We start from the raw sequence: 23,613 nt of genomic DNA on the forward strand, positions 1-23,613 counted from the left end.
GTCATAGTTTTCATGTCCCCATTTCTCTCTCATTGCTATTTTGGCAATAAAATAATCTGAAGGGGAATTATGTTAATAGATAAGGCTATTTAATAGTAGATAGAATCATTGGAAAGTTACCAGAGAGTAAAAGAGTTTCATAGAGACCAGTACTTACAAGTATAATACTTGAGGTAAAAACTCCAGGAAGGTGTTCTGTGAAATTACATAGTCTAGTTTATGGTCGAGGGAGCGCCAAGCAAATGAACTGTGTATGCATTTGTGTAGTAGTGTATAGTTTTTATATGTATTGCTAGAAAGAAATTATACCAGAGCTATTTTTCTTGTATTCACATGGGACCAGTGCCGTCACTAATGAAGTCTTTCTGATTTGTCCAGGAATCAGGCCCAAAGTGGAATCTCTTTATCCTGGATTCTTTGTGGAAGAGATTGGAAGGGGGTTAGAGTCTATTCAGTGGAGCTGTGTCTTTAGACCTGAAGAGACAAGGGGTCTGTTGCATTAACAATGCTTGCATTCAGGGGCTCCTCCCCAGGAGACTAGCACAATTCCTGGTTTTTGGATGATTTTTCATAATTTTTACAGATGGTGGCACTATTTTTTCTTGTGAACAGAAAGCTGAATTATCTGGTTTTCTAATTTTATGAGGACTTTAAAATATAAATTAACTTATGGGTACCACTATTATAGCCCACATTTTAGCACTTTAGTAATTGAGTCTTCTTACTTCTTTTCTTGTTTAGTCCTGGTGTTTGCCTTTCAACCTCTGAGTGAGGTATGTTAGCACCTGGACAGGGTTTTGCTTCTCACATTGCCACTTTACGGTAACAGAAGTATAGTTGTCGATAGCAATCTAGTGCTCTGAATCTAACTTTGATCTCACACCTTTCTCAGATAGCCACCTTCTTTTTCGGCATGCTGTGACAGAGAGCTATCCAAAAAAATATGATTCCCACCTCCCTGAGGGGTGATCCAAGCTGTTACAACCCAAGAGACCTGATAATTAATGTTCCGAATTCATTTTTGTCTGTGTTTACCAGGAGAAGTCTTGTTTCCAAATTGAAATGTTTCTGCTAATTAATTTTGGTACCTGTAATTGAAGAAGCTGGTGCAGCATATCCAGATATGCTTAGCCTTGTAGCTGTGTCTTCTATAGAGGGCAGAATCTGCACAAGATAGTACCAAAGATGAATTTTGATTTCTGATTTTTTTTCAAGTAGCCTGGTTTCTCCCCACCTGATAGAAGTTGCTGCATCTTTCCAAACAGGTTCTCTAATGATCTTGCTTCACCATGGCTACAAATATGGAGGGGCTGGTTCAGCACAGAGTGGGGACCCAGCAGGTGGCTGAGGTGAGTGACAGGGGCTAGCACAATAGCTGGCACCCTTGCTTTTGAAAGGAAAAGTACATCAGTGTGCTCTGTTGTTTGAAAATAGTCCCAATAAAGTCAGCATGTGATCCAAATCCAAAGTAGGATGCTGCCAGGGAAGAAAAAATAAAAAATGACAAGAACATTTACTCCTAGTGTTTCTTTACATGAGTAGGGTGGCCTAGCTGCATACAGTAAGGTGACTTTTTAAAAAAATCTCACCTTAAACCTGAAACTAAAAGAATCCAATGCCTGTCAAACCTGTGATTATAGTTTTAACTCCAAGGCTCTTGGTTTCTTGCACATTTGATACTTTGTTTATACTGTGGTATAGAGGATTTGGGCAGGTACTGAGAAATCTAGAGGTAAATGAGCCATTGGACCTCCTTTTGCGGCCTCAGAGGCTGGTTAAGGAGTAATTATAAATCAAGATGAGAAGTTTAACTCCATGTGAGGAACACGATTATCCTGGAGAGGGTTTTGAATAACAAGTAATCATTTGTCAGACCCAAAGAAGTGGGGTAAGGAACTCTACAGCTGATGATGCTGGCAGGGACACCCTAAGTTGGAAACCTATGTAAGGTCAGGACAGAGGCGTGAAATAGCTGGTATGTTCAGGCATCTTTGGGTGTAAAGAAGGGAAGTAGGGCCAGATCTTTTCACTCTGTACCAGGCCTATGCAAGGGCTTTAGTCCTCACAACATCCATTTAAAGTTGGTATGATCATTATTACAGTTTTATAGGTGAGGAAACCAAGGGGCAAAGAAGTAATTGGCCAAGGGTACACTGACCTAGTTCTGTTCCACTTCTTCCAAAGTTCCTCCAGTATCCTGCATCCTACTGTAACCAGGAACCATTAGAAGGATTCACATTTGCACTTTTGAACCAATACTTATATTTCTAAGGCAAAGATGCAAATTTACCAAGAAAGAAAAATGAGCATTTAAAGAAAAAATTTCAAAAGATAAAGTAAGAACACACATGCCAATTTAAACCAATAAAAATGGTGAGCAGATTTTCCAAATTTTGGATCAACCATTAACTTTAAGGCAATAGTTTAATCACCTCCTTCCCCCAGCAAATAGTGATTAATATTAACTGAAGATGAAAGGTAGATTTCATAAATTTTTTAATATTGCATTTTTGAAAGGGTTATCAGAGCTGTGAAAGTATTAAGTTCAAAGTGCTTGTGTTTATTTGTTGCTTTAGTTTGTGGTAGGAATAATTATCTTGGAAATCATTGTTGGTTTTTCAGAGTTAAGGTTGTGCATTTGATACAGTTTATGGCTGAAGCTGACTTGGAGACTGGTGTTGGATCACTGCTTAAAGAAGTCGTTAATTCTTTAGGGGAAGAGATTAGTATAGGAACTTAAAGTAGTAACCTATAGCAACTTATAGGCTAATCTAAGTTTTGTGTATGTAGACAGAAAATTTGCTAGCTAAAATGTTCTGCCAAATATCTTATTTCCTTCAGGAAATGGAATTTCATATATTAACTTCGTGTAACTACTGTTTCCCATGATTTAAAAAAAAGTGCATTTTTAGGAGACTTCTTAAATAATAGAAGGCATTCTTAGTTGGGAGTACAAAAGCAATCTTATTTAAAGTATTCCCTAGATTTCCTTGCTTTTAGTTCAAGGGATAAGTGTGTATGTGTGTGTTCTTTGAAATTCTTTGTTTTTTGAAATTTTGAGTTTAATAACTTTAAAGTACATATAATAACTATATAATATTAGATGAGCTAAAAGAGTAAGAGAAGGGCACCTGGGTGGCTCAGTGGGTTTAGCCTCTGCCTTCAGCACAGGTCACGATCTCAGGATCCTGGGATCGAGCCCCACATCAGGCTCTCTGCTCAGCAGGGAGCCTGCTTCCCCTACCCCCCCACCCCCCGCCGCCCCGCTCCACCTGCCTCTCTGCCTACTTGTGATCTCTCTCTCTCTCTGTCAAATAAATAAAATCTTTTAAAATAAATAAATAAAAGAGTAAGAGAACCTACAGTTCATCATTTCAATGCTGTATAGTAATTGAGTGGGAATGAAGTATCTAAATTGAGGAGTTATCCGTAATCACTTTCGGATAGTTGTTTGTTCAGTCAGCAGACAGTGAGGAAGCACACCCCTTCTCTGCCTTCCGGCCAGCAAGGGCATACAGGTAAATAATAGGTCAGGGTGTCTGCTTACCAAGAGCTATCTATCAAAGGTGGTTCAGTCATGATACTGGCCATGCTAGAGAAGTGAATAGAAAAGGAAAGGCTTTCCATAGTAGAAAAGAAGATTGGCAGGGACCAGACAGATTGGGATTTAAATTCAGGCCCTGCCATTTGCTATCTGGGTGACCACCTTGCTCCTCAGTTTCCTCATCTAGAAAATGAGAGTAGTAATAGTACCTATCTCATGGCATTGGTGTGAGAAGTCATTGAAATAAAAATTATGAAGAGGTTTAATAGGTGCCATGCTTTTGCTCCATGAATGAGATACAGCAACATTGTCAATCATGTAAATTATTTTCTCTCAGGTCCCCAGATCAACCTTTTTCTATCTAGACCAGATAAGTCGTAAATACCAAGGTAAACTACAGAAGTTGGGTAATACAAAGTAACAACCTGATGGCTTACAATGTTCTCAAATTTATTCAGTTATTCAGAGAGATAGTTAAATATAGTGGTCAAGACTGTAGACTGTAGAGTCCGATGGCCTAGATTTGAATCCTGGCGCTGCATCTGAAAACTGTGTGACCTCTCTGTTTTTTGAAATTGTTTATGACGAATTAGTGTTAATTCTTTTTTAAATGTCTGGTAGAGTTAAGCAGTGAAACCATCTGGGGTTGGGGGTTTTTTTGCAGGTAGCTTTTTGGTTACTAATTCAGTCTTTTTCATTTGTTGTAGGTCTGTTCATATTGTTTCTTCTCAAGTCAGTTTCAGTAGTTTGCTTTTTTGAGAATTTTATCCATTTTATCTAACTTATCTAATATGTTGGCATATCATTGTTTACAGTATTCCTTTATAATCCTTTTTATTTCTCTAAATTCAGTAGCAATTTCTTTTCATTCATTTGTGATTCTAGTAACTTTAAATCTTTCTCTTTCTTGATCAGTCTAGCTTAAGGTAGGTCAATTTGTTGATCTTTTCAAAGAACTACCTTTTGGTTTCATTGTTTTTTTTCAATTGTTTTTGTATTGTCCATTCGCTAATTTCCACTCTAAGTAAACGCTAATGCGATACCATTTTGCATCCACTAGAATGACTAGAAATAAAAGGTCAGGTAACAAGTGCTGGTGAAGAGGTGGAAAAATTGGAAACTTCTGCATTCCTGATGGGAATGTGAAATGGTGTAGCCACTTTGGAAAACAGTCTGGCAGTTCCTCAAAAAGTTAAACTTAGAGTTACCACATGACCCATCAGTTCCATTCTTAGGTATACTGTTGACCTTTGAACAGCACCAGGGTTGGGGTGCCAGCCACTGAACAACCAAAAATCTATGTATAAGTTTGACTCGCTGGAACTTAACTACTACTAATAGCCTACTGTTGACCAGAAGGAAGCCTTACCAACAACACAGTCAATTAACATATTTTTATGTTACATGTATAACATACCATATATTTACAATAGTACCTGACTTTTTCTTTTTTTCGGTATTTCTAGACTATTCATTTCATCTGCGAGTTTTTTTCAAATTGTCACAGATCTCCAAAAAATTTGCCAAAGTATGGGAAAAAATCTGTGCATTAGTGAACCATGCAGTTCGAACCTGTGTTGTTCAAGGGTCAGCTGTATACACAAGAGAAACAAGAACATGTCCACACAAAAACTTGTACACAAGTATTTATAGCAGCATTATTAAAAATAGCCAAAAGGCGGTGCCTGGGTGGCTCAGTGGGTTGGGCCTCTGCCTTCAGCTCAGGTCATGGTCTCAGGGTCCTGGGATAGAGCCCTACTTCGTGCTCTCTGCTTGGCAGGGAGTCTGCTTCCCTCTCTCTCTGCCTGCCTCTCTGCCTCCTTGTGATCTCTCTCAAATAAATAAAATCTTAAAAAAAAAATAGTACGTAAGCAGCCAGATGCCACTGCCAAAATTAAAAAGTATTTTCCAAGATAAAAGAATTAAAAGAGGGGCACCTGGGTGGCACAGTCAGTTAAGCATCTGCCTTTGGCTCAGGTCATGATCCCAGGGTCCTGGGATCGAGCCCCACATCGGGCTCTCTGCTCGGTAGGGAGCCTGCTTCCCCCTCTCTCTCTCTGCCTGTTTCTCTGTCTACTTGTGATCTCTCTCTGTCAAATAAATAAAATCTTTAAAAAAAAAAAAAGAATTAAAAGAAATGGGGGACAGAAACCTAAGAGGATTTCTGACAACTTTGACTTATTAATTAGAATTACATACTTCTCAAAATATTAAAAGATGATTAACATGTACAATAAACTGTGCATTAAAAAACAACCATATATACAGGTGGATTCCAGTTTTAAGTGTTTATACCGAATATTTATAGCTGTATACCATCTAGTATGTAATACAGTGTGCCAGGTATTATGCTAAGCTTATCATCTCATTTAATACTTCCATTACTCTACAAAGAAAATATTACTTTCCCCACTTTAAATAAGAGGAAACTGAGAGGTAAAGAAATGAGATTACTTTGCCAGGTTTCAGACTCTTACGGGAGTTGACATCAGAATCCAGACCTTTAATCACTATCCAGTAAGTTCAGTTTTTAAAATATCCTAAATACTAACAGTGTTTTTAGTTTTCCAGGTTATGGACGATTGTCTTTATACAGACTTCATTTTCCAAGTTTTAATTGTAACACAGTTATTTAAACAATTCAACAAATTATTGATTCTTTCCATGGTCAGAGTGTCAGAAGCATGACGAAATTCAAGCTTCTGCAAAATCTTTGTGCTATGAAGTTGACTGTGAAACTTGATAAAGGATAATATGGTTAATTTTTTTTAAGATTTATTTACTTATTTTAGAGATCAAGTGCAAGTGGAGGGGATGAGCAGAGGAAGAGGGACAAGCAGACTCCATGCTGAGCACAGAGCCCAATTTGGGGGCCTGATCCCATAACCCTGGGATTATGACCTGAGCTGAAATCAAGAGTCAAACACTTAACCAAGTCATCCAGATGCCCCCAATATGGTTAATTTTTAAAAAAGGGTTAGTTGAGAATTTGTAACTGTAGCCGTGGAAGATTGAATCATACCTAATAGTAGCATTAGTTTTGCTTTACATTTGTGAAATAAACGGATTTTTGAAAGGGCTTCACTATTTTTTAAGCTTTTATTTCCCTCTCTAGCTGGAAGTAATAAAACACACAAACACCCAGACTTAGTGTTTCTTCATATTGCCTACATGAAATAAAGACACTTTTTAACTCAATGTTTTGAGTCAGAGAAATTTAGGAGTTAACTCATTGGAACTTTCTGAGTTAGTTACTGGTTGGCAGAAAGAGACTATTCATGCACCCAAACTGTAAGTTAAGTGTATATTTACACAGTGGGAGGGAGGTGGCGTCACACGTCTTGGCAAAGCCTTTTCCTGGGCCCTGGGCTAAGGGGCTCTTAGCCATCAGATGTTCTTTGAATAGGAAGGTCCAATCACCACAGAAAAAATAGCCAAATTCTTACGACCCCATTATTCTTTTTATCAGCAGGGCTTGCATCACCATTGGAGAAAACAACTCTTCCATGTAAGGGAATGTTTAAAAACATACGGCTCTCCCGGTTCTTGAACAAAAACTCTGTATTGGCAAAGCTACATCCTCAAGTGGGAAAAAGCAAAGTCATTGCTCAGGTTTCAGGTTTCCAGTGTCCTCAGAAGACTAGCTCGTTACATTAAATTCTGTTATTCTTCCCTCATACAAACTGTCAAAATCATTGACATATACACAAGAATTTATTTCTGGCTTCTCTGGTTTTTTTAATTATGGTAAAAACCATATAACAAAATTTATCATCTTAACCATTTTTTAAGTATACATAGTAGTTTTAAGTATATTCACATTGTTGTGCAGTGGATCTCCACAACTTTTTTATTTTGTAAAACTTAAGCTCTATGTCCACTAAACAACTACGCATTTTCCCTTCGTCCCAGCGCCTGGCAACCATCATTCTTTCTGTGAATCTGACTACTTTTTATACTTCACATGAGTGGAAGCATAACTTATCTTTTTGTGACTGGCTTAGTTTTAGCATAATATCCTCAAGGTTCTGAACTCTCTATTTTATTACATTAGTGTGTATGTTTGTTTTTATCCCACTGCCATACAGATTTGGTTATGTAGCTTTGCACTAAGTTTTGAAATCAGGAAGTGTGAGACATCAATCTTTATTATAATTTTTTGAGATTGTTTTAGCTATTTGGGTCCCTTGACATTTCATGTGAAAGTTAGGGTGGGTTTTTCGATTTCCATAAAAAAACATTGCTGGGATTTGAATCCCTAGGGATTACATTGAATCTGTAGATGGCTTTGGGTAGTATTGTCATCTTAAAAATATTAAATCTTCCAATACATGAACATAGTATGTCTTCCATTTGTTATGTCTTAATTTCTTTCAGCTGTATTTTGTAGTTTTCAGTGTTTAAGTCATTTACTTCCTTTGGGTAAGTTTTTTTTGCGGGGGGGGTAAGTTTATTTTTAAGCATTTTATTCTTTTTGTGCTATTGTCAATAGAATTGTTTTCTTAAGTTGCTTTTATCATGTTCACTATCAGTGTATAGAAATGCAGCTGATTTTTATGTGTTGATTTGTATCCTGTAACTTTAATGAATTGTTTATTCTAACTCTGTGTGTAATCTTTAGGATTTTCTGTACGGAAGATCATACTATCTGTGAATAGAGATAATTTTACTTATTTTTTTCCAATATGAGTGCCTTGTATTTATTTTTCTTGCCTAACTGCTCTGGCCAGAACTTCCAATATAATTTAGTAGAAGTGAGGGGAGGGCATGCTTGTCTTCTTGACCTTAGAGGAAAATTTTTCAGTGTTTCATCACAGAATATTATATTAGCTGTGGGGTTTTTTTGCCCTTTACATTTGACCTTTATTATGTTAAGATGGTTTCCTTCTATTCCTGCTTTGCTGAATGTTTTATGAACATTCGGGTGCACGTGCCCCTTCGGATCACTACATTTGTATCTTTAGGGTAAATACCCAGTAGTGCAATTGCTGGGTCATAGGGTAGCTCTATTTTCAACTTTTTGAGGAACCTCCATGCTGTCAATTTGTACACAATTCTTGATACATGTACTGAACATCTAAAAAGCTGGGTAGTTGTGATTCTTTTCTGAGTAGTTATCCCAGCTTAAAATTTGAACGTAAATTTTCCTTAGAAGTTTTATTTACCAGTATCTTGAAATGTTGGTAAGATGTTATATCATAAGTCCCACTAATTCACAATTTAATGTAATATACATACATTTTCAATCTTTCACAGCTCATTAACAAAGTTACTAGGAAAACTGGACTAGCACTACCCAAAGATGTTTCAGAGTGGAATCAGTTCTGATAGGGACAGCCAAGATCAAGGAATGTTGTTTAGTAAACAATTCCACTAAAAACAACATGGCAATGGAAGTAAGTTAAAATGTTCAAGGCATAGTAAATGTATAAGTGTGACTCCAAACTGCCATTTAATGTGTTTTGTATAATAGGATATTAAAAACTGCCTTCCATCTGTGGAGTGTTAAGCTGACACTTAAGACAAAGCATTGCACATTCAATATCTCACTGTTTTCTGGCTGTACCAAAAAAGATAAACCACCACCAAATGATTTTAGCTAAAAAATAAAAAAGTCATTTACACTTTAAAAATGGGATGAGGTGGGATTGCTTTCTTAAAAGCCTTACTAAAGCTACTGAAAGCACTTGTGTCTACAAAATAGTTGATAAAAATATTACTCTGGGCTGTGTAAGAAGAGAGATGGACCCCTGATAAGATGGGTTGTATGATACTAATCAAACTTGGCTTCTTTCTCTCCTGCTTCATCAGAGTCTGGACCATCCTCATTCTAAGTTTCTCTTTTTTCTGCGGAAAACTCTCTTTAGTTTCCTGGTAAGCTACTCCCTTTGTTCCCCTTTTCCCCTTTGTGCACTTTTTCATCTGAAGATTTATACCTTCTTGCCCTTTTGGCTTTGTTTCCACCGTAGGTTTAGCTGACAACCTCCGGAATCCCCTGGGCTCCCCAGACTCCACCCCTTCGGAGCTGACCTTCCTTCAGGCTCCCTGGCAGGCAGGAGCAAGCCAGGCAAGCCAGACAGAGTCTTTGTGAGGGTGGGCCACCAGAGTGGCTATAACCCACCGGGGGTGGGGGTGGGGGGGTTGATAGAACCAGATGGAACTGTATGGCAGCTTTTTATTGTCTCATGGATGCTATAACTTGTCCTATTTCTGTAAGGGTGTTGTTAATTGCAGGTTTTTGCTCTTTTTTGTTTTCCTTTGCTTCTTACATAGTTGCTGTTTTACCCAAGTTTTTTGTTTTCTTAGTTTCTTTCTTTTCATATGGAAGCTTTCCTGAAATGGTTAACGATCCTTATTTTGGGTTCACGTTTTAGAATGAAGCACTTAACTGAAAACAAAAAAGTGTTTTGTGTGTAAGGCTTATCAGTTCGTTTGGTTTGAATTTTACTTTGGGGTGATTGGATAGTCACCCACACATTTTGTTTGGAGGGTGCCCCAGATGTCACTATTTATAGGTTTCTTTTCTGAGGCCATTCATTTTTTTCTTGTCAAGAATTCTTCAGTCTTGGGGCGCCTGGGTGGCTCAGTGGGTTAAAGCCTCTGCCTTCGGCTCAGGTCATGATCCCAGGGTCCTGGGATGGAGCCCCACATTGGGCTCTCTGCTCGGCGGGGAGCCTGCTTCTCCCTCTCTCTTTGCCTGCCTCTCTGCCTACTCGTGATCTCTGTCTGTGAAATAAATAAATAAAATCTTAAAAAAAAAAAAAGAATTCTTCAGTCTTGGGACGCCTGGGTGGCTCAGTCAGTTAAGCGTCTGCATTCAGCTCAGGTCATGATCTCAGTGTCCTGGGTTGGAGTCCCACATTGGGCTCCTTACTCAGCGGGAAGCCTGCTTCTCCCTCTGCCTGCCACTTCCCTTGTTTGTGCTCCCTCTCTCTCTGTGACAAATAAATAAAATATTAAGGAAAAAACTAAAAGAGGGCTGCCTAGGTGGCTCAGTGGGTTAAGCTAACTGCCTTTGGCTTAGGTTGTGATCCCAGCATCCTGGGATCAGAACCCCCACCCCCGCCCCCCAACAAGAGCTCCCAGTAGGGAGCCTGCTTCTTCCTCTGACTGCCATTCCCCCACTTGTGCTCTTAAGCACACGCGCTCTCTCTCGCTCTCTCTCTCTGACAAATAAATAAAAATCTTTAAAAAATAATAAAAATAAAAAAGAATTCTTCAGTTTTTTGTCAGAGGGATATACGCCTATTGCCAATATTTGGTGGTGGTGGTGGTTTAAAGCTGTGGCACAAGGAAGGGGGTTTTGGAGGTTTACCTTTCAGTACTTTCATTTAACCTTTGAAAACAGAGGATAGGGCTTCTTCCTTTGCTGTGAAAATGGCCCTGGGTCTGGGGCCTCTTTGGTTCAACTGTATTTCTTTCTTCTGCAGTGAATGAGGAGGTGGTCGTTATGGTGAGTTCCTGGCTACACTATAGACAACCAGTCCCCTAGATTTTAGCCTGTTTTCTCAGCCCAGCTTTCAAATGGGGGACCTAGAGTTCTAGAACTGAGCCTTTCCAGGGTCCTGGGGTGGGAATTAGTTTGTTTCTAGTCTCTCAGTAGTCCCTGGAATTCAGCTTTGGTCATTCTGCTGAGTCAGTTTCTCCCTTTTCTTTCTTTCTTTCTTCCTTTCTTTCTTAAAGCTGGGCAAAGTCATAAAGATTTAACTGTACCCATATTTAAGTAGTTATTACATGGTTATTGAAGACTGTAAAGATAGGCCCCGTCACATAAACTGAGAGAAAAAAAGGTTTTTTTAAGATTCTAGCAAATCAGTGGTTTAACATTAGGGGTACATAGGAAGTCTAATGTTACGGTGAGAACGAATTTAGGCAGCTGTTGTTTTGTTGCATGAAGGGATGTAGAACCACCCAGAGCAATTTTTCAAGATTCCATAAATAGAGACTTGCTTATGACTATTCTAGTTGTTAAGTATTGGTTTAAAAACTACAGCACCCCCAATCATCCAAAAGTCTAGCACTTAAGTGGTCTAGCACCCTTTTACAACCTCTGCTTTAGAGCATTCTTCTAACACCCGTGGTATTCCAAAAGTGACCAGCATAGGATTAAAACATTCAGCAACTACCTTTTTTCTGCCCCAGTACAAAGCCCTAGGGACTAGGTCATTACATTTTAAGTAGGTAGCAGCATTTCACTATCCATAATATAAATTTGATTCATTGGTACAGTTATTAATCAGAGTGCCATGTTATAGTCTGTTTCTACTAAAGTTCCAGAATAAACTTGGAATAATTCCTATATTCTATCTTAGATGCTATTACATTCTTACATGCTATTACATTTCGTTTCAAATGTTCTGCTTTCATTCAGTCTAAACTAGTATTGGTCAATAGCAAATTTATCAAGGCAAAAATTTTAGTTTTAGATTATAGGTCTGGAGGGGGGAAAAAAACCCTTGGACTTCACTCTGTATACACAATTGGTTTTCCTCACGATAAACTAATTATCACTCATGAAGAAGATAACAGTTTTACTGCTTCAAATAAAGAAGACTAAAAACACCTTCCTTTTTTTCAATTAAAAAAAATTACTATGGGACAAAAGTCAGGTTTGCATTTTTTATAGTATAAATTACCAACAAGGTCCAAACCTAGTAATCAAAAATTAAATAAAATCTCAAAATTTAAAACCAAGAAACAAGCTAAATTGCACACAGTTTTCTACCAAATATTGGAATATTTCCCAAATAAAAATGTAGGCACAATTATTATATTCCATGTTTCAAAGAAAAGGCATTTAACGATTCATGCTAAAAGTTTATTTATAAACATACTGAGTATTTTGAATTCAAGAGTTTGATCCATTTTTCAAGGAGATTTTGAAATGCTCCTTTTCACATCTGTTTAATGGATTAATTAAAACATCCTTATTTCTTAAGTAGTTGGTGTCTTACTATAAAAAAAAAGATGCAACAAATCCAGATCCAAAGTACACAGTCATTATAACTAGTAACCACATGTTTCCCACTGAAAATGGAAAACGCTTCTCAGGGTCCTCCTCACAGCAGCTCCTGCAGACCACAGAATTTGTGAACCTCCAGATGCTCTATCCCAACATAGTGCTATTGGAAGTTCTATGAAAGGCTCAGAGACCCAAGATGGAAGAAATGACAGCACCACACCAAGTCTTCCTCCTCTCACTGAGTTGGTTTCCATTCCACCTTCTACTTTCCATCTTCCTGAAGTTTGTTAGTATTTGTGATCCACTGTCACCTTCCTGACTATCCTCTTTGTCCTTGTGGGTCTGTACGTTTTTTTTTAATCCCTTACTTATAACTTAAAAGTGATTTGGTAAAGAAATAGAGATGATAAATGCATGTGAGTATTTGCTGTATTTAACTGGATGTCAGGGAAAGTACTACTAGTAAAGTAAATTGTAATTGTTCATTGATGGGCTTCTGGGTGCTCCAAAAATATTCATTTATCCATTCAACAAGTAGTTAAGGAGTGCTTACAGTGTGCTGTGCTAGGTTTTTGAGACAAGCATTCTGCTCACATGAAGCTTCTCTTGGAAGCAGTAAATGAACATCTAAACAAAAGTAAAATATCAAGAGAGCAGTTAAGTGCTATAAAGAAAAGTAAAGAGATAGAAAGTGACAGGAGTTACTGTCTAAGCACATTCAGGGAAGACTCTTCCAGGAAGAGTGAAGGTGATGTTTAAAGGGAGACCCAAATGAAGTAAGAGTGATCCTTGTGAGTATCTGGGTGTGGGATGCACTCCAGGCAAGGAAGAGGGGGCGCATGCTTGGCACCAGTGACACTCAGAGTTGTTTAAAGTGGAAAAAGGAGATTTGATGGAAGGGTACTCACAGAATTGAATCTCAGGATGTATGACCAGGCTACATGGGAACTGGAAAGCTGTCAGGTAACATCTCTCCAACTCCTTCTGGGGCCACATGATCACTCCTCTTTGCTTTGTTCTGAGAGTCTAGTCATTTTTTACCAGCTCTCCAAGGACTAGCTTTTTCTGTGTTCCCCAACAATATGGGCTTACACATGGCATCAGATCAACCCCTGACCCCGTATGATCTTATAACTTAACCTTGGATTACTCTTTTACTTCCATGAAGATGGCAGATCTTTCCATTTACTTATTTTCTTTATTTTTTCTCAAAGATACAGCATATTTTTATTTGATTTCCTTCCCTAATACTTTATGTTCTATAATGCTATTTGCAGGTATATTAAAATTTTTATTTTCCAACCTTTTTTTAAAAGATTTTATGTATTTATTTGACAGAGAGAGAGATCATACCTAGGCAGAGAAGCAGGTGGGGGTCGGGGGAGGAAAGCAGGCTCCCACTGAGCAGAGAGCCCGATGTGGGGCTCAGTCCCGGGACCCTGAGACCATGACCTGAGCCGAAGGCAGAGGCCCAACCCACTGAGCACCCACACGCCCCTTATTTTCCAACTCTTGCTGGTATATAGAAATGCAAGTGATTTTGTTTATAATTTTTTTGATTGAGCAGTTTTTCTCTTATTCTGATAATTTCTCTATATGCTCATTTAGATTTTGTTTTTTCTTTCTAATCCTTATGTTTTTAGTCTTGCCTTACTATCCTGGCTAAGATCTCCAATACAGTGTTGAATAGCAGTAACAGGTGGCATTGCCTTGTTCCTCATCTTAAAAGGAATGCTTTCAACAATTCATTATTAGATATGATGTTTGTATGAACCTTTATTCTTTATCAGTTAAAGGCATTCTCTCCTTTCCCAGTTGGAGAAAATGGAGGAAATCCCAGTTGGATTTTATCGCCTTTCCGGGGGGAGGGGAGCACCTGCTAAGATGATCATATGATTTCTTTTGATCAATTACTATGGTGAATTAGATTGATTTGTAATGTTAAGCCCATCTTAATTCTGAGGTTAATGTCAGACATGATTTACACACACACATTGTAGACTCAATTTCCTAATTTTCTGTTTAGGAATTTTCCAACTGTGTTCATGAGTAGGATTGACTTTTAATTTGTCTTACAGTTTGGTATCAAGGTTAGCATAGCCTCATAAAGGGAATTGGGAGTAAGTCCCTTCCTTTTCTACTTTTTGTGATAATTTATATAAAATTGAAATTTTTTGGTTCTTGAATATCTGTAGAATGTGTGAGTAAAACTATTAGGGCATATTTAATTTATTTAATATTTAATTTATTAATTATATTTATATTTATTTTATATTATGTATAAATATATAAACATATATTCCTATATTATATTATTTAATTATATTAATTTAATATTTAATTCTTGAATATTTGATTTCCTTAATAATAAAAGGACTATTCAGAATTGTTACTTGTAATTGACTCGGTTTTAATAAGTTATATCTTTTTTCTAAGAATTTGTTTTTAAGTTTCCAAGTTTATTGGCATACCATTGTACAAAATAACTTTGTTTTATATTTTAATATTTGAGACAACTCTAGTTATAACCCTTTTCATTCCTAGTATTAACATTATTTGTGTCATCTCTTTCTTTCTTCCTTATTGGTTTCACGAGGGAATTCTTTTATCTCTAATTAATTTAGTATTTATTTTAGTATTTATTTTCTTTTCCTTATGATTTTTGGCACTTTATTTTCTAAATCCTTAGGGTGGATCTTAGCTTACTGATTTCTCAGTCATCTTTTCTAATATAAGCATTAAGTTGTCTACTGTCTTCTGAGTAGAGCTCTACCCATATCTACTTCTAGGCAGCCAGTGATTATCTTCCTGTTGTTTTAGATTGATTTGCACTCTGTAGAATTTTCTATGAAAGAAATCATACAGTATGTACCCCTTATTGTCTGGCTTCTTTCATTTTGCATAATTATTTTCAGACTCATCCATGTCTTATATGTATCAATAGTTCATTTTTTTTTTATGGTGTATCCATTGTATGGAAATACTGCTAGGTGATTTTTTTTATCCTGAATGGATAAACATTTTTTTAAAGATTTATTAATTTATTTGAAAAAGAGTGTGTGTGTACACACAGATGTGTGCAGAAGTGAGGGGGTGGACAGAGGGAGAAGAAGAGGGAGAGAATCTCAAGCAGACTTCCCGCTGAGTGTGAAGCCTGGCATGGGGCTCAGTCTCAAAACCCTGATATCGTGCTTGAGCCAAAATCAAAAGGTGGACGCTTAACTGACTGAGCCACCCAGGGACCTCAATAAACACTTTTATCCTAAATGGATAGACATTTGAGCTGTTTACTTTTTTTGACTACTGCTAGTAAAGATGTCATGAACGTTTCTGTACAAATGTTCATGAGAATGTATGCTTTCATTTCTCTTGGATTGATAGCTAGGAGTGTACTTGCTGGGTCATATATGGTAATTTTTAAGAAACTGCCAAAGTGATTTCCAAAGTAGTTGTACCATTTTATATTCCTACCAGCTGTATATGAGTTCTAGTTGCTCTACAACTTTGCCAGTATTTGGTATGGTCAGTCTTGTTAATATTGGGCATTCTGATGTCTACTAGCTCCTCATTGTGGTTTTGCTTTGCCTTTCTCTAATGACTAATGTTGAGTATCTTTCATGCGCATATTTGCCATCCGCATATCATTTTTCTTTTTTTTTTTAAGATTTTGTTTATTTATTTACTTATTTATTTGACAGAGAGAAATCACAAGTAGGCAGAGAGGCAGGCAGGTGGAGGGGGAACAGGCTCCCTGCTGAGCAGAGAGCCCCATGCAGGGCTCCATCCCAGGACCCTGAGATTATGACCTGAGCTGAAGGCAGAGGCTTAACCCACTGAGCCACCCAGGCACCCCCACATCATTTTTCATCTGTTGACATCTTTTGCCAATTTTTTTGAGTTGTTTACTTTCTTAAATAAATTTTGAGAATTCTTTATGTATTCTGGGTGTATGTCCTCTTCAGATACATGGTTTCCAAATATTTTCTTATAATCTGTTGATCTTTTCATTCTCTAAACAGTGTCTTTTGAAGAACACAGATTTTTTATTTGGATGAAGTCTAATTTATCAATTTTTTTATTTTATGAATTATGGTCTTGATGTCATAGCAAAATCTTTACCTAACTCAGGATCACAGATTTTTCTCCTTTTTCTCCTGGCCATTTTATGGTTTATTTTTTTTTTTTTTTAAAGATTTTATTTATTTATTTGACATACAGAGATCGCAGGTAGGTGTAGAAAGAGGGGGAAGCAGACTTCCCGCTGAGCAGAGAGCCCGATGCGGGCTCGATCCCAGGACCCTGGGATCATGACCTGAGCCAAAGGCAGAGGCTTTAACCCACTGAGCCACCCAGGTGCCCTGAGTTTTATTTTTATAATTAAGTTTTTGTAATTTTTTAAAAAAGATTCTGTTTTTTCACTTGAGAGAGAGAGAGCAAGCAAGCACAATTTGGGGGAGAGCCAAAAGGAGAGGGAGAAGCAGACTCCCTGCTGAGTAGGCACCACCCCCCCCCGCAACATGTGGCTTGATCCCAGGACCCAGAGATCATGACCAGAGCTTAACTATCTGAGCCACCTAGGCACCTCTATAATTTTTTTTTAACTCAATATAATCAGAAAACCTGGTTGTATGATAGCAGTTCTTGAAATTTGTTTTAGCTTGAGACTTGGTGTGTTACCTTCCAGGCTTTTTTTCCTGAGTATTTATGTCCGTGTATATATAACTACAGAGATACATTTGATCCTTAAACAACATGGGTGCCTCACCAACCTCCACACAGTTGAAAGTCTGTATAATTTTTGACTCCCCCAAAACAACTACTAATAGCCTACTGTTGACTGGATGCCTTATCAATAACATAAAATAGTTGATTCATACATACTTTGTGTTGTATGTATGATATATCATGTTCTTACAAGAAAATAATTTAGAGAAAAGAAAATGGTATTAAGAAAATCATAAGGAGGGGTGCCTGGGTGGCTGAGTTGGTTAAGTATCTGCCTTCAGCTCAGGTCATGATCCTAGAGTTCCAGGGTCAAGCCCTGTACCAGGTTTCCTGCTCAGCAGGGAGTCGTCTTCTCCCTCTGCCCCTCACCCCCTGCACTTGTGCTCTCACTCTCTCTCTCAAATAAATAAATAAATAAAGTCTTTTTAAAAGATAATCATAAGGAAGGGGTGCCCGAGTGGCTGGGGTGCCTGGGTGGCTCAGCCAATTGAACATCCAGCTTTTGTTTTCTACTCAGGTCATAATCTCAGGGTCTTGGGAACACTCCATATTGGGTTTTGTGCTTATTGGGGAGTTCTGCTTCAGTTTCCCTTCCTCTGATCCTTCCCTGCTTGTGCTTTCTCTCTAGTAAATAAATAAATCTTCTTTTAAAAAGAAAGAGAGGCTTTCAGTGGATTTACCAAAGCAGCTTTCTGCATCTTGGGCCCCAGGATCATCTCAGATGCCCAGTGAAGAGAATTCCCAGGAAGGCTCAGCTGCCTCTCGAACTGTCTCGAAAGTATAATAAAGAGCTTTAGTAAATTGACTCTGAACCCTAGTATCAAACTCCTTCCCCTATATCAGAATATCCACCCCAACTGCAAGTCAGAGAGAAGCCACAGGAACTCCTTGACCTCATCCTCAGCAGCAGGACTAAAGGTAGAGTAAGGACTTTGCTAACTGCTTGGAAAGAAAGGATGGAAAGGATGATATGATTGGTTAAGTACCAGCAGTACCAACCAGCAACCCATGCTTCAAAAAGATCTACAGCAGAAGGAAATTGAGGGTGGATCAAGAGTAGAAAGATTATTGCCTGTCATTATTGTCTATCATAAAGGTCTTTCGGAGGATACCAGCATGGAGAATAATTATGACATATAGCCAGTATAAACATAAACTTTATTCTTGTACTGTTTCTTCTTGCTAGTAATTTTAGGATCATTATGCAGCAGTTTGGGAAAGCTGCTCTATATTAGGACAAACTGTACAATATTTTGATATTCTATGATACAAGCTGTCTTTTTTGTATCTTTTCTGCCTTGATACCAGTAATTTGTGAGGAATCCTGTAGTTTGCATTTGAATGACTTCAGTATACTTCCACTTTTTTATTTGACCTAAGGAAACACTAACAGGTTTTGAGTGTTGGCATGTGTGTTTGAGAAACCTGAAGCCATGAAGATGAAACCTAACATCAAACTGGAAGCCAAGTAACTTGTGCAGAAGGAATACACAGAAGACTTTGGGTGGTTTGGTTAGAGCATAATTAGGGCAGCATGCATGTGCTAGATTTTCTGGTTTTCAAAAATTGTAATAAAATTTTTTGATTTGGTATTTAAATTTTCAGTAGCAAATGTATGTAGAGGATCTTATTAAAACTGAGACTTATTTGGGGAAAATGACAATCATAAGGAAAAGAAAATACATTTACAGTACCACACTGCATTTATTGAAAAAAATTCATATGTAAATATACTCACGCAGTTCAAAACCATATTTTGCAAGGGTCAGCTGTATATAGGTTTTTAAATTTAATGTAAATGGAATCACACTAGATAAGATGTTCTGCAAGTTGCTTTTTTTCACTTTGTCTCAAATACAGTGATTGATTTCCAAAGTAGTTACACCATTTTATATTCCTACCAGCAGTATACAAGAGTCCTGCTGCTCAAATCTATATAATTCTTTTTGCTGTCATAAGTATTACATAAATTAGAGCTCTTTAGCCGCTCCACTGTAGAAGCACGTTTTTTTAAAAGATTTTATTTATTTATTTGAGATAGAGACAGTGAGAGAGAGCAAGGGAGAAGATCAGAGGGAGGAGCAGACTCCCCGTGGAGCTGGGAGCCTGATGTAGGACTTGATCCAGGGACTCCAGGATCATGACCTGAGCCAAAGGCAGTTTGCTTAACCACCTAAGCCACCCAGGCGCCCTAGAAGCATATTTCTGAGTTGTTTCCAAATTTTCTCAGACGTAAATAGTGCTGCCACAAACATCTTTGTGTATGATGTCTCCTTGAGCTCACATGTGGGTGTATTTCTGTAGACTAGAAGTAGAATCACTGGCAAAATCTTTCTGGGCAGAATGTTATCTTCTATGGTGTATTTTTGTTTTTGACAGCTATTACATAACCTTATGTATAAGAAATAGCTGGGCCACTGATAAACTCAGTTGTTAATTCAGCAAGTACTCATTGAGTGCATACTTTTGTGACCTTTCCTTTTGGGGATTTTCAGTTCCTTCAGACAATGTACCCCCTTTTTATTGCAGTATTTCTAAATGACCCTTTTACTACACCAAAGTGATATTCATATTAAATACACCCATTCATACAGAAATAACTTTAAAAAACCAGTATACAATAACTATTTTCAAGAGAAGTAAAAGAAGCAATTTATTGTAAGGTAATATGTATTTCATGTAAATGCTCAGTCACAGCCCTCATAGAAGGTGTATTGGAGAATTCAGATAGTTTCACATACTTACAAGTTATGGCTTAAGAGTAGTAAGAAGATGAAGCTGTTTTGTAAATAAAATACAGACCGTGGACTTAGAATAAAATTAGTGTTGGAGTGCCAGGGTGGCTCAGTCGTTAAACGTCTGCCTTCGGCTTAGGTCGTGATCCTAGGGTCCTGGGATCAAGCCCCGAGCCTCCAGCAGGCGGGCTCCTTGCACATCGGGAAGCCTGCTTCTCCCTCTCCCACTCCCCTGTTTGTGTTCCTCTCTTTAAAAATAAAATAAAATAAAATTAGCATTGTAATAAGACTAGACTTACTTTTAGTATGGTAAGAGAAAGTTGACAAGTGGAGTTGTCAAAAAGGAGAAAATGAAGTATGATGTCCTTGTAAGTATGATGTACCTTACGTGGAAGTAATGTGTCAAAGTAATTTCCTGTGGTATGTATGTCTTGGGACAGAATAGTAGCATTCTATCTTAGAAAACATCTCCTTTCTTAAAATCTCACTTCATGAGGCGCCTGGGTGGCTCAGTGGGTTAAGTCTCTGCCTTCGGCTCAGGTCATGATCTCAGGGTCCTGGCATCAAGCCCCACATCGGGCTCTCTGCTCAGCAGGGATACTGCTTCCCCCCTCTCTCTGGCTGCCTCTCTGCCTACTTGTGATCTCTCTCTCCCTCTCTCTGTTAAATAAAAAAATAAAATCTTTTTAAAAAAATCTCACTTCATTTGAGGTGTGTACCTTTAGTGTTTGACACTTTAAAAAGACTTGGGAGATTGTATCCTTTTATTGGTCACAGGAAATGGGGGATTAGAAATGAAACCATTTTGTCTATATACAGTGAACATCTGCTATAGGAGGAGATAACATCTTAGGGTGATAGGGTGATAGGTTTAGCTCTATGCATTTAATTTCCTCCAAAATTATAATAGGAACGCTCTGTGTTTATATAATGTATTGTACTTTATTGCCTCATTTTAATCCTCCCATTATCCTGTGAAGTAAGAGGCATCAGTGTCAATTTCACAAATGAGTAAACAAAGGCTTAGAACAATTACAGGACTTGTCCAAAGCCATCCAGACAGGAGCTAGACTTCAAAGTGTAATGAGTTTCCCTGTAACTAGCTGCGTACCAGGATGATTCAGTTTAGATTTGTGATTACAGAAAAATAGCCTGGTTTTAAAGTATCTTCGGTAGGCAAGGAGAATTCCTTCTCAGAGTAAAATGTTTCATATCATCTTATGAAAAAAAATTTTCTTGAATGGGTAGAAAAGGAGTTTTTCTTTTTAAAATGAAGAACACTCATTTTGGACTTGGGGTGGAAAATAAGATCATTCATAATACCAAATTCTAACAATATTTGCTGGTTTTAAAAGGTAACTTTTGGAAATAGGGTTTTTTTAATTGATTTTTATAAAAGTGTTAAAACGTCTGGAAAATTTGAAAAGGAAAGAAGAAAGGCATGTTTCTACAATTTTACACATCTCTCACTATCATTTTATCACTTTAACCCTTCCTTGTATAACCATTCTACCTCTATCACTCTTTATCCTTCTTACTGTTACTTTTCTCCAAAGTGCTCATCATTATCTGACAAACATATATACTTCTTTGTCACAATAGGATGTAAAGTGCAAGAAGGCAGGAACTTTGTTTCATTCGCTGTTTTCTTCCCAGTGTTTAAAAACTTGCCAGTGTGTAGAACACAGTTAAGTACTCAATATTAAGATTTCATTATTGAGCACCTGGGTGACTCAGTCAGTTAAGTATCTGTCTCTGAATTTTGTCTCAGGCCATAATCTCGGGGGTCATGAGATTGAGCCCTGTGTCAGGTTCCACGCTCAGCAGGGAGTCTGCTTGGGATTCGCTCTCTTCCCCTTTGCCCCTCCCCAGGCATGCATGCACGAGCTCTGTCTCAAATAAATCTTTTTAAAATTTTATTTTTGGTCTTTTTTTCACATGCATGTCATCCAGTTGTAATCACAGCATGCACACAACTTAGTAGTGTGATTTCACAGAATGTTATTTTACAGAATAAATGTAAATATCCTTTCCACGGGTTGCTACATAGGCTGGATAACCAACATTTTTCATAACTACATAGTATTGTATTAAGGGAGCATAACATAACCCATCTCCTAGTTTGAGACATTTCAGTTGCTTCTGACCTTTAGGTTAAACATATCCATTCTTTACCAGTCAAGGGGCCCAAAGTGAATAACAAAAACCAGCTGTTGCTGAGGTGCCTGAGGTTGGGTGCTGGGATCAGGCCCTGGGTCAGGCTCCCTGCATGGTGGGAGGCCTGCTTCTCCTTCTCCCTCTGCCTTGTGCTCTCTCACTTGCTCTTATCAAATAGATTAAAAAACAAAACAAAACTATTGCTGATTTAAACAAAAATGGGCTTCATGAAAAACATTGAGTTAAAATATGTGTGAGGAAGGATGGATTGGATTGGATTAACTTGACAAAGTTACCAGGAAGGCTAGAAAAGTAGCTTTGCAGCTAGGAACTACACACAAATCTCACTAAAAGAGCCAGTTCGGTGAAGCTGTGACTGTACACCACAGCACTGCCTAGGCTGGACATGGGGCTCCTATTACCAATGTAAAGTCTTGGCTTAAACATCTGATTGACCCCTCTGCCCTCCAAGGGAGGCGAGGCCTCCAAGTATCTGCCATTTTGTGCTTCTGCAGTTAAAGGTGGGCGCTACTTCATCCGGACCTTTGAGAGAGGGAATTTCTGTATTCCCTAGAAAAACAGTTTAGTAGCACACACTGATAAAGCCATTTCTATATATAGAATAGTTTGGATTTCCGTGTTTAGGATAAGATGAATTCCCAGAAGTAGAATCACCAGGTCAGAGGGCATGAACAGATCTTTATGATGAGAAGAGCAGACCTGTTTGCTTAAACAGTTGGGCCTTGGAGCTTTTTTTTCCTGATAATAATCTTTCCTTTTACACATCATCTATTGGCTTTACTGAATGTTATCTTTCTTAGAGCTTTCAATAGTTCTTGAGGTACAGGGACTTTTAGTCTCCCTTTTTGTAAAGGAAAATCCTTTTTTTCTCCCCTGGATTAATTTTTCCCTTTTGGGTTGGAGCACCTAGGTTTATGCTAGAATCTGGGGAAAAAAAAAAAAGGCATATTAAATTATTTTAAGTTCATGTATGAACTTGTGGAGTAGAAATTCATCATTTATAACACTGAACTTATTTTTAAAAATTTCATTCTTCTCAGTTCCCTCCCCCCCTCCCGCCCCCATCCTATATAAAGGTAAATATCCATAAAGCCTTTTTCTTCTTACCACCATACCCCTCAGGCTTTCATTTGTTTTGGTTTTGGTGATTGGCCAGCATTCACTTCAAATTAGTTCTTTGTCCAGATATTAAAACAGGTAGTGGGTCCCATGTCAAATAGAAGGCTACAGTTTGGCTTAGAGACCGGTGCTGAGTATTAGTTATAGCCCCACCTCAACTGTGACCTCAGGAGCTCCCTTTCCTCTGTGGCTTTGGGGGAGGGCTGAGATTGAGACTTGAAGCCATTGAGTGGCGGGTTACTGCGCCCTCATTTGCAAGGACTGCATGAGCTCACCTTCCTGCCAGAATGGGAGGCTGCAGAGGCAAGAACTCTGACCTGAATTCACATGCCTGGCATATGTTGGGTGGG

General features: G+C 38.0%; 1 protein-coding gene and 1 pseudogene across 2 annotated transcripts in view; one reads left to right on the forward strand and one right to left on the reverse strand.

Moving 5' to 3' along the window:
• Positions 1–1,289: 1,289 nt before the first annotated feature.
• The window catches only part of NR2C2 (nuclear receptor subfamily 2 group C member 2), a gene marked incomplete at its 5' end in the record, with an annotated part of 74,802 nt that continues 52,478 nt past the window's right edge, over positions 1,290–23,613 (forward strand). Inside the window, one exon of the mRNA XM_080797516.1 lies at positions 1,290–1,349. Coding sequence (XP_080653642.1) covers positions 1,290–1,349 — 60 coding nt within the window. The remainder of the gene's footprint in view (positions 1,350–23,613) is intronic.
• LOC308351299 (cytochrome c oxidase subunit 7C, mitochondrial-like) lies at positions 12,472–17,929 on the reverse strand (annotated as a pseudogene). Its single transcript has 2 exons — positions 17,912–17,929; positions 12,472–12,650 (listed from the first exon to the last, which is right to left on the reverse strand). The product of its transcript is annotated as a cytochrome c oxidase subunit 7C, mitochondrial-like (transcript).

The sequence above is a fragment of the Martes martes genome (genome assembly GCF_963455335.1).
Source record: "Martes martes genome assembly, chromosome: 1".
Taxonomy (NCBI): Eukaryota; Metazoa; Chordata; class Mammalia; order Carnivora; family Mustelidae; genus Martes; species Martes martes.